Source organism: Engystomops pustulosus, chromosome 4 (genome assembly GCF_040894005.1).
Source record: "Engystomops pustulosus chromosome 4, aEngPut4.maternal, whole genome shotgun sequence".
Classification (NCBI taxonomy): Eukaryota; Metazoa; Chordata; class Amphibia; order Anura; family Leptodactylidae; genus Engystomops; species Engystomops pustulosus.
The window spans coordinates 58,751,638-58,764,620 of record NC_092414.1 but is presented as its reverse complement, the minus strand read 5'-3'; the positions used below and the strand labels follow the sequence as shown (position 1 = coordinate 58,764,620).

The window sequence follows — 12,983 nt, the reverse complement described above, 5'->3', positions numbered from 1 at the left end:
GTTACAAGTTTATATATAAATTGATCTCCATCCATTTAACAGTGTGCATACAATACAGATATAGCTCTCAATTACCGACGGGAACGCCTCCATGATTAGAAGCAGATATTTCAACATTTTCATGGTGACAGCCTTTTAAAGGAGTTGTCCAGAATATTTTTTTTTTTTCTGGTTGCAAATAGATGCTGCTGGTGACGGGTTCTGCAGCGTTGCACTGGAGAGAGAGCAGTACTGCTATAGTTGGTTATTCTCACACCCCCTAGAGACCATTAAAAAAAAAAAAAAAAAAAAAATTCCCGGACAACGTCTTTAAAATCTGTTGTGAGGCAGGCAGCAAATCAATGTCGAAGAAACACCCCATTTAGATTTTGATAACTGAAAATTACCAAAATTTGTAATCAATAATTATTAATTTTTAGACTGCACCATTGTTTCCAGCTGTATGTCCAGGTGCAGTCTGATAACAGTAACTCACTGCCAACGCTTGTGGCAAATATTAAGAACTTATTATACATTTGTTACCTCGTTTGGGCGGCTCTGCTTGCGTTGCTACATCAGGAACCCCTGTGGCCAGTGTGGTGTATGCATTCTGTTGCGGAGAGGCTGCCTCGTCTTTGCCATGCGGACTGGAAGTAGTAAGGCTACTAGAGCTATTGTTTTGGCCCTCCTGCTTAAACTTCTGCCAGCGCTTTTTTGGTGCAACACAGTTGGAATCCTCCGACTCATCCCACCCTAGGCACTCAGTACTCACGTCGGACTCTGGTTCAACCAGCGCCTTGCAACGAACAAGTGAGTCACTTTTATGGCTTTGGTGAGGCTGTACTATACTTGCATCAGAGGTTTCTACTGTGGACTGTGCAAAAGTGCCTGGGTTTTCATTTGTTAGTGTGTCTTTTTTAGGAGATGGCTTGCAATGGAAGGCAGAATCCAGCTCTGTCCCACCAGGTGCACTTCCAGCCACCGAGTGTTGTGCAAGATCTGAAAACAATTTGTCTTCATGAGGAGAGTTTGTGGTTTTACCAAAAATGGAGCTGTCTGGCACCTGGGCCCTTCTTTTCTGTAGAATGCAGGGTTTTATAAATCGTTTGTTTGAGCACGGGAGTTTAGGCTCTGGATTGAGGGAATGTTCCACGTGACTGGTGGGCCGAAACTGTGGTGGTACAGTAGAAGAGTCATTTAGGACCGAACTGGCACAGTCATCAGGTGTAAATTCAGACTTCACAATGGGCACCAATTGTTTGCATACGGACTTTTCAGGAGATTTTTGACAACTAAACAAAGAATCAATTTTCTGACCAGTCATGACTTGCCTCTCCTTTGCTTTGGTATCATGCATATCTTTGATCATCATCAACAACGTGCTATATTCATAACCTGGTTCCATAGGTATTTTATGCTGAAGAGACGATTTACCATCTGCACTTTCGCTGTCCTCTTTTTCTGCCCTGTTGGACGGCTCATTTAGTCCAGATAATAAATGCTTCACTTCCCCAACCTTTAAAGGACTACATGATCTTCGATGCACGTCGGAGTCAACTGCAGGCTTATTCGGAGAAGGAGTAAAAGTTGGAGAGGTTGCTTTGGCGCCTACCGCGACATTTTCATGTTTAGGACAGGATGATAAATCATCTTTAGGGGTGCAAATCTTGTTTTCAACATTTACAGGTATTTCATCATTACTGGAATGAGTTTCTTTACTTTTAAAACTACTATTCAATAGAACATTTAGAGCATTTGGGGAAGAATATGATGAAGAAGATGCATGCGTCGTATGTTCATTTCTAGGTGAACCTAGGCCGTCCAGTTTATTTACTATAGCAAGCTGATCTTTACTAGGGGAGTTAGTATCTTTTCTGCATTCCTGCAAATCTTTACATATGGCAGGCTTCTTGCTTGAACTTTCAGGGCTGGATACAAAGCAATCCCTAGCACGTTTGTTCTTACTTATCGCTGTGGACAAGTCATCTTCTGACCTTGCACTCTGCTTAGAAGGGGGATCGATTTCTTCAGTCTGATGTTTTAAGGTGTCTTTTGGAAAGGAAACCTTGTCACTTGGGGATTTTCTTTCGATTAAATAAGGATCCTGCTCCTGCTCATACGTCTTTGAGGAAACGTCAGAAGTCAATTCACAACTAGTTATACTGGAACTAACCTCCTGGTTAAGGCTGTAGGCGTCTTTATATCCTTGCCTGGCATTAATGTCCTTCTGAGAAGGCACCATTGTAAACCTGGTATCATCGATTTTGCTACACAAATAATCAGAAGACGCTGGCTTCACAGAGTCTACATGCAATGATTTGGTCATGGCAGCGTCCTTCTGTATCGGCTTACAACAAATGCTTTCTTTATTCTGAACAGAGTTTATTTTACTGCAAGAAGAAGTGAGGGAGTTTTTCAGAGAAGACTTCACAAAACCATTCAATCTGCTGTTCACTGCGCCGTTGTACTCCTTCCCAACATAATCCTCTTGTTGATCGACATGACTTCCAAGATGTACAAGCTCTCTATAGTCCGTCTTGGTAAGGCAATTGACAGCATGAGCAATACTTGACTGCCACAACGATAGAAGCTTTGGTGGAATCTTAAAAATAAATAAGAAACATTGATATGTAATGGTATTTAAGTAAAATAGAATGCTATGTATTACAAACTCTATGGCGTTAAAACATAGCAACTGCCTTTTAAACCACCTAATTTTTGGGGCACTGTCAAAATCGAGAGAACTGTGCAACGGCTCAGCTTGGAAAAGGTGGCAGTTGTCGGCATTATGAATGATCAATGACTCGTCAGTATTAGGCTTGTCATTTTTAATAGCGCCATCTAAGGGCACAGATTTTGTGGCTGAGAAATCTTCATAGTTACAGTCTTTAGGCAAGACAATTCATGAGGTAGATTAAAGTCAAGTGGAGTATTCCCATTTCTGATATTTATGAAATATATAAATGGAAAGATAATAGGCACTTTCTTGGGCACCACTCCATTCAAAAAAATCGGGAAGAGAATGTAGGGGCCCACAATCCCAACATGGGAACAACAGCCTGTAGAGAAATCTGCAAATACTAGAAAGTTGTGTGGAACCCTCAAAGAATGGGCCCCCTTTCCACTTGTGTCCATTCAGTCTAGTTTGATGTCTTTTGTACTTAAAGGGAACCTGTTACCAGAAGGCTAAATTTCAGTAGTGACAGATTCCAACAGGCAGTGATAAGTACATTCCATACATGTTATAATCATACCATAAATGCCTTCCATTCGTGCACTATGTAATGATAAAGTTTACCTGGCTCCCTGTCAACAGGTCCTGCTCAAGTCTTGGGGGATGCCTCAATTCAAATAGCAACCTTCACTGGGTAATTAGCATACAGGTACCGCTCTGGCCCCGCTTATCAATATTGAATTATTTGCCCTCCCACATCCACTGTGCCCAACCCTCCGTTTCCGACATCGGCTCACCGCACAGGAAACCTTGCGCCAGAGCCACACACCCTCTGTCATCCTGATTGAGCTGCTTGCAGGATAAATGTGCATCTTAGCAAACTGTACATGCAATATAGCGAGTTTGCGTCAGCTCTTTCTAGTTGCAATGCGTATGGACAGTGCACATGCACAGTTTTCTCCCCCTTTTTTTCAGAGTACAGGTTGTCTCCCGCCCGTCTCCTCTGCTTTACGTCATGTGACCGGAGCTCCAGTCACATAACCTAATCTATCGGGCCAGAAACGGCGACATGAAGAGGCTACAGCTACCGCAACTGACACAGGGAGATTAGATGTAGATTTACACATCAAGCTATTATTAGGGGGTAAAACTGCCTCTACATGGGATGTCTGGGCGATAGTCATTTTTGGTCCAGCGATCCCGTCTTGTCAAGATTAGAGAAGACCAGCGCCGGGATCAAGGAGAAGAGGACTATAGATGAGCAGAAGATAAGCAGAAACTATTAATGTACATACACATAGATCTGTAGAGAAACATAAAAAGCCTTGCCTTATGAGAGCCTTCATTTTGTGGGTCTGGCAATCTCTGAAACTCATCAGCCCCCTTGAATGGAACAACTGCTTTAGCAGTAACCCAAACCTTCTCCATTAGATCCCCCAAAGTTTCCACGTAATACTGCTTAGGTGGCTTCTTTGTGCTCACTTCTGTAAAGTATTCAAAAGGAAGTAATATAGAGATTACATAATTTAATCTTGCATAAAACAAAAAAAATAAATAAAATGTTCCACATTAAATCGATGTTACATCTTCAAAAAGGTTTCCATGACCAAATGTCAAACTGGAGGACTTTCAACTATTGCCATTTATTACATCAGTCAGTCTGGCATACTTTTTATTAAAGGTTTCTGGCATTCAAATATACCATGAAAGATAAATATTAATTTTACAGCATAACCCTACTAGCAATTTATGGCACTCTATGCCTAGAAGTAAGCAAGTTATTGGCCAGAATAAAAAAGGTCTCTCCAGTTATATGACACCCCCTTACCTTTGACATCATGTTGAGGATCAGCACAAATCCTGCACGGCCACCAAGGGCGCCGACTTAACTTTGCCCAAACAATATCCCCTTCTTCCAAAATAGGAACAGGCGTTTTATCCCTTGGTTGTCTCTAGAGGAGAGGGAAAAAAATAAAATATAAAAATAAAATAACTGCAAGGCCTTATCATGACCTCTAGAGGGAAGCATAGGTCAGGTTAATCAAGGACACTGAACTAAGCAAAAACAATAGAGGAATAACAAAAATATACATTGCTGCTCAGGGTTAGTTCATATTGGCATAAGCGTGCATTGTGCACGTCACAAGGAGCACAACGTGTGTCACTGTACTGTGCAGTCCCCGCAAAAGACACAGCATGCTGTATCATTCACCACATGTACGGTCCGGCAACAGACCTCCCAACGGAGAGGGGACAGACGAGGGGCGCTCTCCCCTCCACCCGAAAGAGTACTACGCCTGGATCCTGGCCAGAGCATAGCTTACATTTGTGTGAAACAAGCCAAACACTTACAAAAGAAAACTGCAAAGTTTTCCACTGTATAGGCAGTCAGCTGAATCCATCTCCCATAGGCTTTTATGGATTTAGGTAAATTGATGTATTTTTGAAATGCAATGCAAACACCATGGGAAGGGGCAGCATGTAAATAGTGCAAAATATCTGGTGCTCATCATTGATCACGTGCATTTCAATAGAGTTACGGGTCAAGTCAACCACCAAGTCCATTGCACACGTGATCACACCACACGTGACCGTGGCCTCAGTAAGAACATGTATTTTGCCTTTTAATAATGATTAACAGTGCAAAATAAACGTTGCTTCTAACAAAACACATAGAAGAAAATAGTGTCATATACCTTCCCTGACCCATTTTCAAGGAGTTTCAAATTATGTGATCGCATCCCATGGCTCTGGAAACTGCAAATTATAGGTAGAAAATGGGGCATTGTCCATACAGCAATTAAGTGCTTCCGATTCATTTGGCTTCTAGAAAAGTGAAGCTCTATGGGATTCTACTAACAGTATGTGGAAATTAAGATATGCTGCAACAAGTTTCATTGTGCAAAAGCTTTGGATTTTGTGATGAAATTATGCATCGCAAAGGATAAACCTGCACCGTCTAAATGCAGCATAAATTCACACATTTATTCACACCTCAGATAATTTCTCCAGTCCTGCATTTCTGTGCTGTACGAGGCTACATTCACACTGCCACATGGGGGACGTATATACGGCCGATATACGTCCCCCATAGACGGCAATGGGCGCATGGGCGCTTACGAGAGCAGTCTGAACAAGTCCTATCTTTTCCCGTATTACGGCGTCTTGCGCCATATATCGCTCACCTCCTCCTCTCCCCGCGTGCTGCCGTGTGCCCGCCGTGCTACGGTACAGCGGGCCACAGCAGTGTGCATGTAGCCTGGATCCATATATACTTAACGTTTTTCATCCGTATGTGCATGTAAACAAATACAGTAGGATGCCAAAGCGACAGAAGGCACATCCCACTGGTTCTGGTCTCCCTCAAACACAGCAGTATATGGTGTACAACTCTACGCATCACATATTTTTAACTTTCCATAGACTTCTATGGGGTGTACAAATTTAAATACTGGGGAATAAAGGACTTGCTCCATTTATTTACATTTAGCTCACGGTATGTTGAAAAATACAGCCATTGAAATGGATGGCTGTATTGCCCATTGAAATAAATTTCCCACAACATTACTAAGGCTGCAGTAACAAATAAAACACAATGGGGTAGATTTATCAACTAGTCCAAAAGTCAGAATATTCTTAGTTGCCCATGGCAACCAATTGCAGCTCAGCTTTCATTTTACCAGTGCTCATAAATATTTTAAAGGGGAACTGTGATTGATTGCAACTAAAAATATTCTGACTTTTAGACTGCTTGATAAATCTGTGTGAAAGCAGCCAAGGAATCTACTGTGAATCATACCTAGTAAAGAAGTGTCACTGACTCAGTCCACTTTACCCTATGATGCTGGATCTGACCTAGTAATAGTTTATTATTTTCTCCTTTTACTTAAAAAAAAAAAAAAAAAAAAGTTATAAAATATGCTAGCTCTTTCTGCTCATTAGCACATCTTTATAATATCTCTCTGACTCTCTGACCCAAAAAGTCCTATGAGCTGACTGATACCCTTCTTTTAACAAAAACTGGTTTCCCTTACATCAATTACAACTTTATGTTATATTCCCTGTCATCAGAGGGGGCGTGCCCTGCTCAGCAAGCCCCTGCCATCTACTGCTCTCCATGTCATGTGACCAGAGTGATGTCATCTAAGGACCCGTTACATACGTCTACCCAGTGTATGTATGTATCTGATCACATGAAATCACAGCAGCCTCCAGGGAGGATGGAGGGGGTCCATGGAGGCAGATAAAAAAGATCAGAAAATGAAGTACAGGCAGTCCCCGGGTTACGTACAAGATAGGGTCCGGAGGTTTGTTCTTAAGTTGAACTTGTATGTAAGTCGAAACTGTATATTTTACAACTGTAAATCCAGACAAAAAAAAAAATTGGCCCCAGTGACAATTGGAGTTTAGAAATTTTTTGCTGTATTGGGACCAAGGATTATCAATAAAGCTTCATTACAGACACCTTACAGCTAATTATTGCAATCTGGGACTATAGTAAAGCATTCAGAGAGATTCACCAGAGGTCAGAGGGGTCTGTCTGTAACTATGGGTTGTCTGTAAGTCGGGTGTCCTTAAGTAGAGGACCGCCTGTATTTATTTTGAGTGGGTTGTAACGGTCAACATAAGGCTACGGTTCACACATTTGGTCTGAATTGCATTTCAAAAATCAATCCAGATGAAATGCGTGAACATAGCCTTAAAGTTATCAGATGTGTCAGCAATGAAGCTTTATTATCAATAATGTTGGGAAAATCTGAATTGTCACAGGGACAAAAAAAAAAAAAAATTTGTCTTTAGATACACTTACAAAATATACCTGTTCTGACTTGCATGAATATTCAACTTGGGTTCTTTAGGTTGGTTCTTATCCTTTACATAACCTGTAGACCTCCTGTATTACAAGTACAGATCCTGCATCGGGGTGCAAAGTGGATTCAGTGACGTCGCTTTTCTAAGATATGAATCAGGCGATTATAAGCAGCGTTACTGGAAAAACTAAGCTGCACATGGGCTTCAATCAGCAGATCAATTTAATTTTCCATCTACTAAATCCCGTCATGTAAAGTGCATTTTGAGAATCGTGAACACTAACCCTGCAGACACACAGAGCAAGTTTTCCGGAACAAACTCACTTGAATTACATTTTGAAACGCTTCAGCTAGACATCAAATTTAAGCATCTAAAAAGGGAACCTGTCATCAGAAGCCCTTTTTCTGGCTCCCCCATGTTCCCATAGGGACTATTGTACCTTTCTGTATGTAGAGCTGTGTCCGTGAGAAGTGGGTACCCCCCCCCCCCGACCCCCTGGGAAACCACTCAGTCATGCAGCAATTTCAAATTTAGAAAAACTCCCATGTCCCCCATATGTGGAGACTGATTCCCTTTAAGAGCTGAGTCAGGGTCATTTCTGCTTCAGAAGTGAAAAATTAGGGATCACTTGATTTCAGCAGCACGAAAAAACAAAAACATTGTTCTCTAGAAAGCACGGTGAGGTTGCAAATAATCAAAGTACATGCTAAGGGCACATGGTTTCTCTGTCTATATTGCATTTTGTTGGCTACTAGCTGCTAGTTTAGAAATATATGCTGGGAAATTAATCAATCGTGGAGTTTTTAAAACAACAGCAAGTGAATTTAAGCTGCAATGGAGCTTTTTCAATGCAAGATATGTGGTTTTTGTAAACGTTACAGCAGGCATTTTGGGACATGGCAATACCGAACAGGTTTATGATAGTTTTTATACTTTGATAGATCATACAATTATTCCATGCGGTGTATCCCATAATGAGGAAAAAAAAAAAAGGAAGACCAGGCGAATAAACTATTGGAAGAAACAGAACTTAAATAGGCCTAAAAATACAACCATCACCAAGGCGCATCAGCGCTGTAGTCATCAAGGAAGGTTGGGGGTGGGAAATAGGGACAAGGATCGGAGAATTTGAACTACGGTACTTGATTTTTATTGTGTGTGTCATCTATTTTGCCTTCTGCCTCTTATGATCATGTACGTAATATCAAAACTTAAGAAAAAAAAAAAAAGGCTGTAAGTATAAGCACGTCCCACAGAAAATGCCACCTTATACAGATTTATGAAAGAGTTATTGGCCTTTTACAGAAAAATTCTGGGAAGGGGTACGTTCACACACAACGACTAAATGGCTTTTTAAAACACAATTTAGAAGCTGTGAGAAGCAGCTTGGCCAGACTGTAGAAGCATTTTCACTGACACATTCGTAATGCAAATGCACAGAGCCCAATCCCCAGTGGTTTGATTGCGTATTAAATGTTAAAGGAAACCTACCACTGCCCGCACCTATCGCACATGCGCAGACACCAAGTCTCGTACAGCCGGCCGGCGATAGGTGCCGAGAGATTGGTGACGTCACGGCTCTCGGCACCTGAAGGAGGAATAATTAAACATCGGAAGCCACCGCCAGCCCGAAGATGGCGCAGGGTAGCACCGGAGGGCTCATTTAAATATGTAAGAAAATTGTTTTTTTAGCTAAACTAAAGTTTGCCGAGCCTAACAAAACTATGTGCCGGCATCAGCATTAAGTAGCCTACCGTGTGGTCTGCTCGCATGATTTCATCATGCGAGCAGTGGTAGGTTTCCTTTAAAAGGCAAAACCACCGGGGACAGGATTCCCTGGTGCCTAAAGGGCACACAATGGCCACCAATGTCTACAAAACATATGGGTTTTTGGTCAAAAATTTTTCTCAACGCATTTCAAAAAGCTTTATGTGTAAACACAGCCTTATGTAGGTGTGCAGAAACATTTAAAAAAAAAAAAATATATACTACAACCTTGTTGAAAGTCTTGTATATATTGAAAATCCCATTTGAACAAGTAGCTTCCTTAATGCAGTTATTTGAGAAACGAATCTGTTGCAGCACAGGCAGGAATCACTTGAAGGAAAGCCACAGTCTATGTCCATTTCACACGGCATGTAACTGACTCATCTAGGTAGTGATATGCCGTGTGTGAAGGTCAGAGGCAAGGGATTGGCAGCAGTGGTGACCTGACAAAGAGCTAAGAAAAGTGTAGTCTGTCCATGAGTCATGCATTGTGCATTGTCCTGTTTCACCAACCAATCACACTGCCAGGGACAGGACTCTGTACAACACAGTAATATGCATCAGTCCGAGATGCTGTGATTGGTCCAGGATTCACGGACAGCCCAATCACATCTGACAGAAAAAGTAGTAGAGTATTCACAGCCCAATTCTAACACTTTAAGCGGTTTTCCCAGGAACAGAAATTAGGCCATATCCTTGCTGATCAATGGGGGTCTCAGGAATCACGAAAACGAGGGGTCCCATGTACCTCAGTCGGACCCCTCGTCGCTCCGTCAGAGAAATGAAGCAGCCAGCCGCGCATGACTGTTCTGCTCCATTAATCTGCATGGAGCTGACAAACTGCAGAGCGCCGTACATAGGATGCGGCCCAACTTCTGTTCGTGGGAATAACCCCTTAAAATGTTACAAATAAAAAATGTAGGACAAAACAGCTAAAGCCAGGTTCACACACAGCATTTATGTTGTGTTTTTATGCTACAGTGGAGGGGCTTGTCCCGATGTGTTTCCATTCAAATCTATGGGATCAAAAATTGGCACCATGTGTTTTGCACGTAAACAATGCAAAACACAGGAGTCTTTTTGCCAATCGCAAGCGTTTCCGTGGAAAAGCCCCTTCCCTGCATTTAAAAAGCAACGCACGCTGCATGTGAACCTGGCTTGAATGTCAGAATTCAGCAGTGAGCACATTTCACTGGATAATTCCTTTAAAGCAGCTTCGAGGTCGCATTCAGGTGGCATTAACACAGTAAAAAACGGATGCGTTTTTAAACGGACTGAAACTGCATGCTTAAAAACGAACTAAAAAGGCCAAGTGTGGCATCACCCTTAGGCCGGCGACACACGTGGCGTTTTTAACCCATGAAGTTTTTAATGGACTGTTTAAAAACGGCCCAAAAACGGGCTCAAAACGCCATGTATGCTGCCGGCCTAATGCCTTCAGCCGAAACGCATTGATCATAAGCACTGTTTTACCCGATGTACTATTATGCTGTATTCCGAATAAAGAATCCAATTTTAGAAGATCCATGAGCCTGCACTAGAGTTTTTTTCTTCCTCTGTTTATTTGTGCCTTTACCTTGGGCACTCCAAGAGTGGCTGACCAGTCCCCAATCAAGTGCGGGAAGTTTGAGCTGACTAATATGCGAGTTCCAGTTGCATGAAGTTTTAAAATGCGCTTGTAAGAGTGCAGTCACACGTATTGCTAGTGCTGAATTTACAAGTGCAACGCTAGAGCAATGGGGGTGTGACTTGGCCCAAACACATTTATGAAATCGGTAAGCAATTGCACGCGTTTTACTGGAAAAGCTTTTGAGATCAGGCCGAGGCACAGCCCACTGAGCTAGCGTTGTGCTTGGAAGCGCTCCACTCGCAGTACATGTGACCGTACCTTTACCAATCATCTGCAATTGAAACGCATAGGTTTCTCAAAAGCATCTAAGGGTGCTTTCCGACTATACCATTTTGAAACTGATTCAAAGTGCACATGGGCAGTTCAAACATATACTGTTGTATACGGTATGCATCGTGTCTTGTATTGTCTAAATGTATAGAAACGCATATGCGATCGGCTGTGCGCTTTGATTCAGTTTCAATTATCTGGCAGCAACCTTAGAGCAAATGCTTTCTAGTTGCTCATGAAAACCGATCAGAGCTCAGCTTTCACTTTATAAACTGCTGTGAGAAAATGAAAGCCAAGCACCGATTGGTTGCCAGAATAGTTTTGCTCTCAGACACGTCTTATAAATCTCCCCCACAGTGTTCAGTTGACAATGGGTTCACACGTAAACTATAGTATGGGAATACTTGCACAGGTTTGTAGAAACAGTTGCACTGGTTAAAACTAAAAGATAATTCTACAGCAGTAAGTGAAATGAAAAGCTAGTCCACTCTGTGGAAAAAAAAAAAAATGGACTGAGAGGTGGCTGGATTTCACAGACCGAGAACATTACAAGATGGGATTCCTCACATCATAATGAAATTTGATGCAAGGAATTCCTCCTTCTGCATAAAAGAACACCACCAGATTACACCTTGCATCATATTTTATCGCTATGATATAGGAGTCTAGTCCATGCCGCTCTGCTCGGGCCATGAAATCTGGCCAGCACGGAGAGCGGTTGCGTGGCTCCGGCCTGAGACATCCCCGTATAGCCGTCTGCCGGCGTTCTCGGTAATAATTCCAGCTTTAACAAAGTTAGAAAGGTTTTGAGTATGCACATTTTTGCCAGCTGGGCATTGTACCAAACAAAAAATAAAAAAAATTAAAAACCCTCCCAAAATACCAGATTTTGCTTACATCTTGTAACTCCAAGCTCCTGGGAGAAAGTTCATGATTTAATTCAGTATCTTCTAGATTTTCATCCACAGACATTGATTCATCTCCTGTATGCAATAAAGAAAATGGACTTTGACCACCGAGTTTACCATCCATCTGTGCGGGTGCTAAAAGATTGTCCGATACCGTACTGGCATGGGCACCATTGGGAATTTCTGCATCTTGAATCATTGCTAAAAAAGAGGTTTTTCTCTCCCCATCTTTATTTTGCATTGTACTTTCGCCATCATCCCCCCAATCCAAGGGAACTAAATCCTCTAATTCCGTGTCAAAGCTTGGAGGGGTGTTAATTTTAATTTTGGAAGCAGTTCCCCCAAGGTTTTCTACCACTGAAGGTGGCTGACCATACACAGGCAAGTCCATGCCAAATCCTGATGTGTCTACGTCATAATTTCCACGGTCCATGCCGTATCCGTGCTCCACGTGATGATACTGATCCAGCGGGTGCATCCCATTTTTTACGGGTTTTGCGCTCTTGGCAGGAGCTTCTGAATAGCAGTGGTTGGGATCGGATCTGGAGGGTTCGCTATGATTATAAAAGTAAGCTTGAGGATTTGGCGGCGATCCGTTCATGCCTTCTAGATCCATCATGGAGGCGATGTCTTGGAGACGTCGTAGAGGAATGTAGTTGGGCGAGGAGTCGTTCCCATAACCCGCTGTATTGGAGGAGGTCAGTGGCCCATTGCGCGGATCCAGGCACCTTTTATATGGGGCATTGGGATAGCCTGGAGCACTGCTGAGCCTGCCTAGATCACAGGCTTCATCCATCCTGTGCAGGCATCAACCTAAACACAAAACATGAGACAGGTCAGCACAATGTACACCCGGCGCCGGCCTCCATTCATGGGAGAGATGCCTGCCAGGAGCAAGCACGTCTCCCGGCCAAAATGGCAGCCACCATCGGCGGGCAGAGGC

The 12,983-nt window shown here is 42.5% G+C and overlaps 1 protein-coding gene across 1 annotated transcript in view; it reads right to left on the bottom strand.

The window, feature by feature from the left end:
- NSD1 (nuclear receptor binding SET domain protein 1) overlaps nt 1–12,983 on the bottom strand; it is a 38,716-nt gene that overhangs the window by 24,970 nt on the left and 763 nt on the right. The window contains exons 2-5 of the mRNA XM_072145994.1: nt 12,030–12,853; nt 4,482–4,605; nt 3,983–4,137; nt 523–2,581 (exon numbers count right to left, since the gene is read on the bottom strand). Of these exons, the coding sequence (XP_072002095.1) occupies nt 523–2,581; nt 3,983–4,137; nt 4,482–4,605; nt 12,030–12,836 (3,145 nt within the window). The 5' untranslated portion in view covers nt 12,837–12,853. The remainder of the gene's footprint in view (nt 1–522; nt 2,582–3,982; nt 4,138–4,481; nt 4,606–12,029; nt 12,854–12,983) is intronic.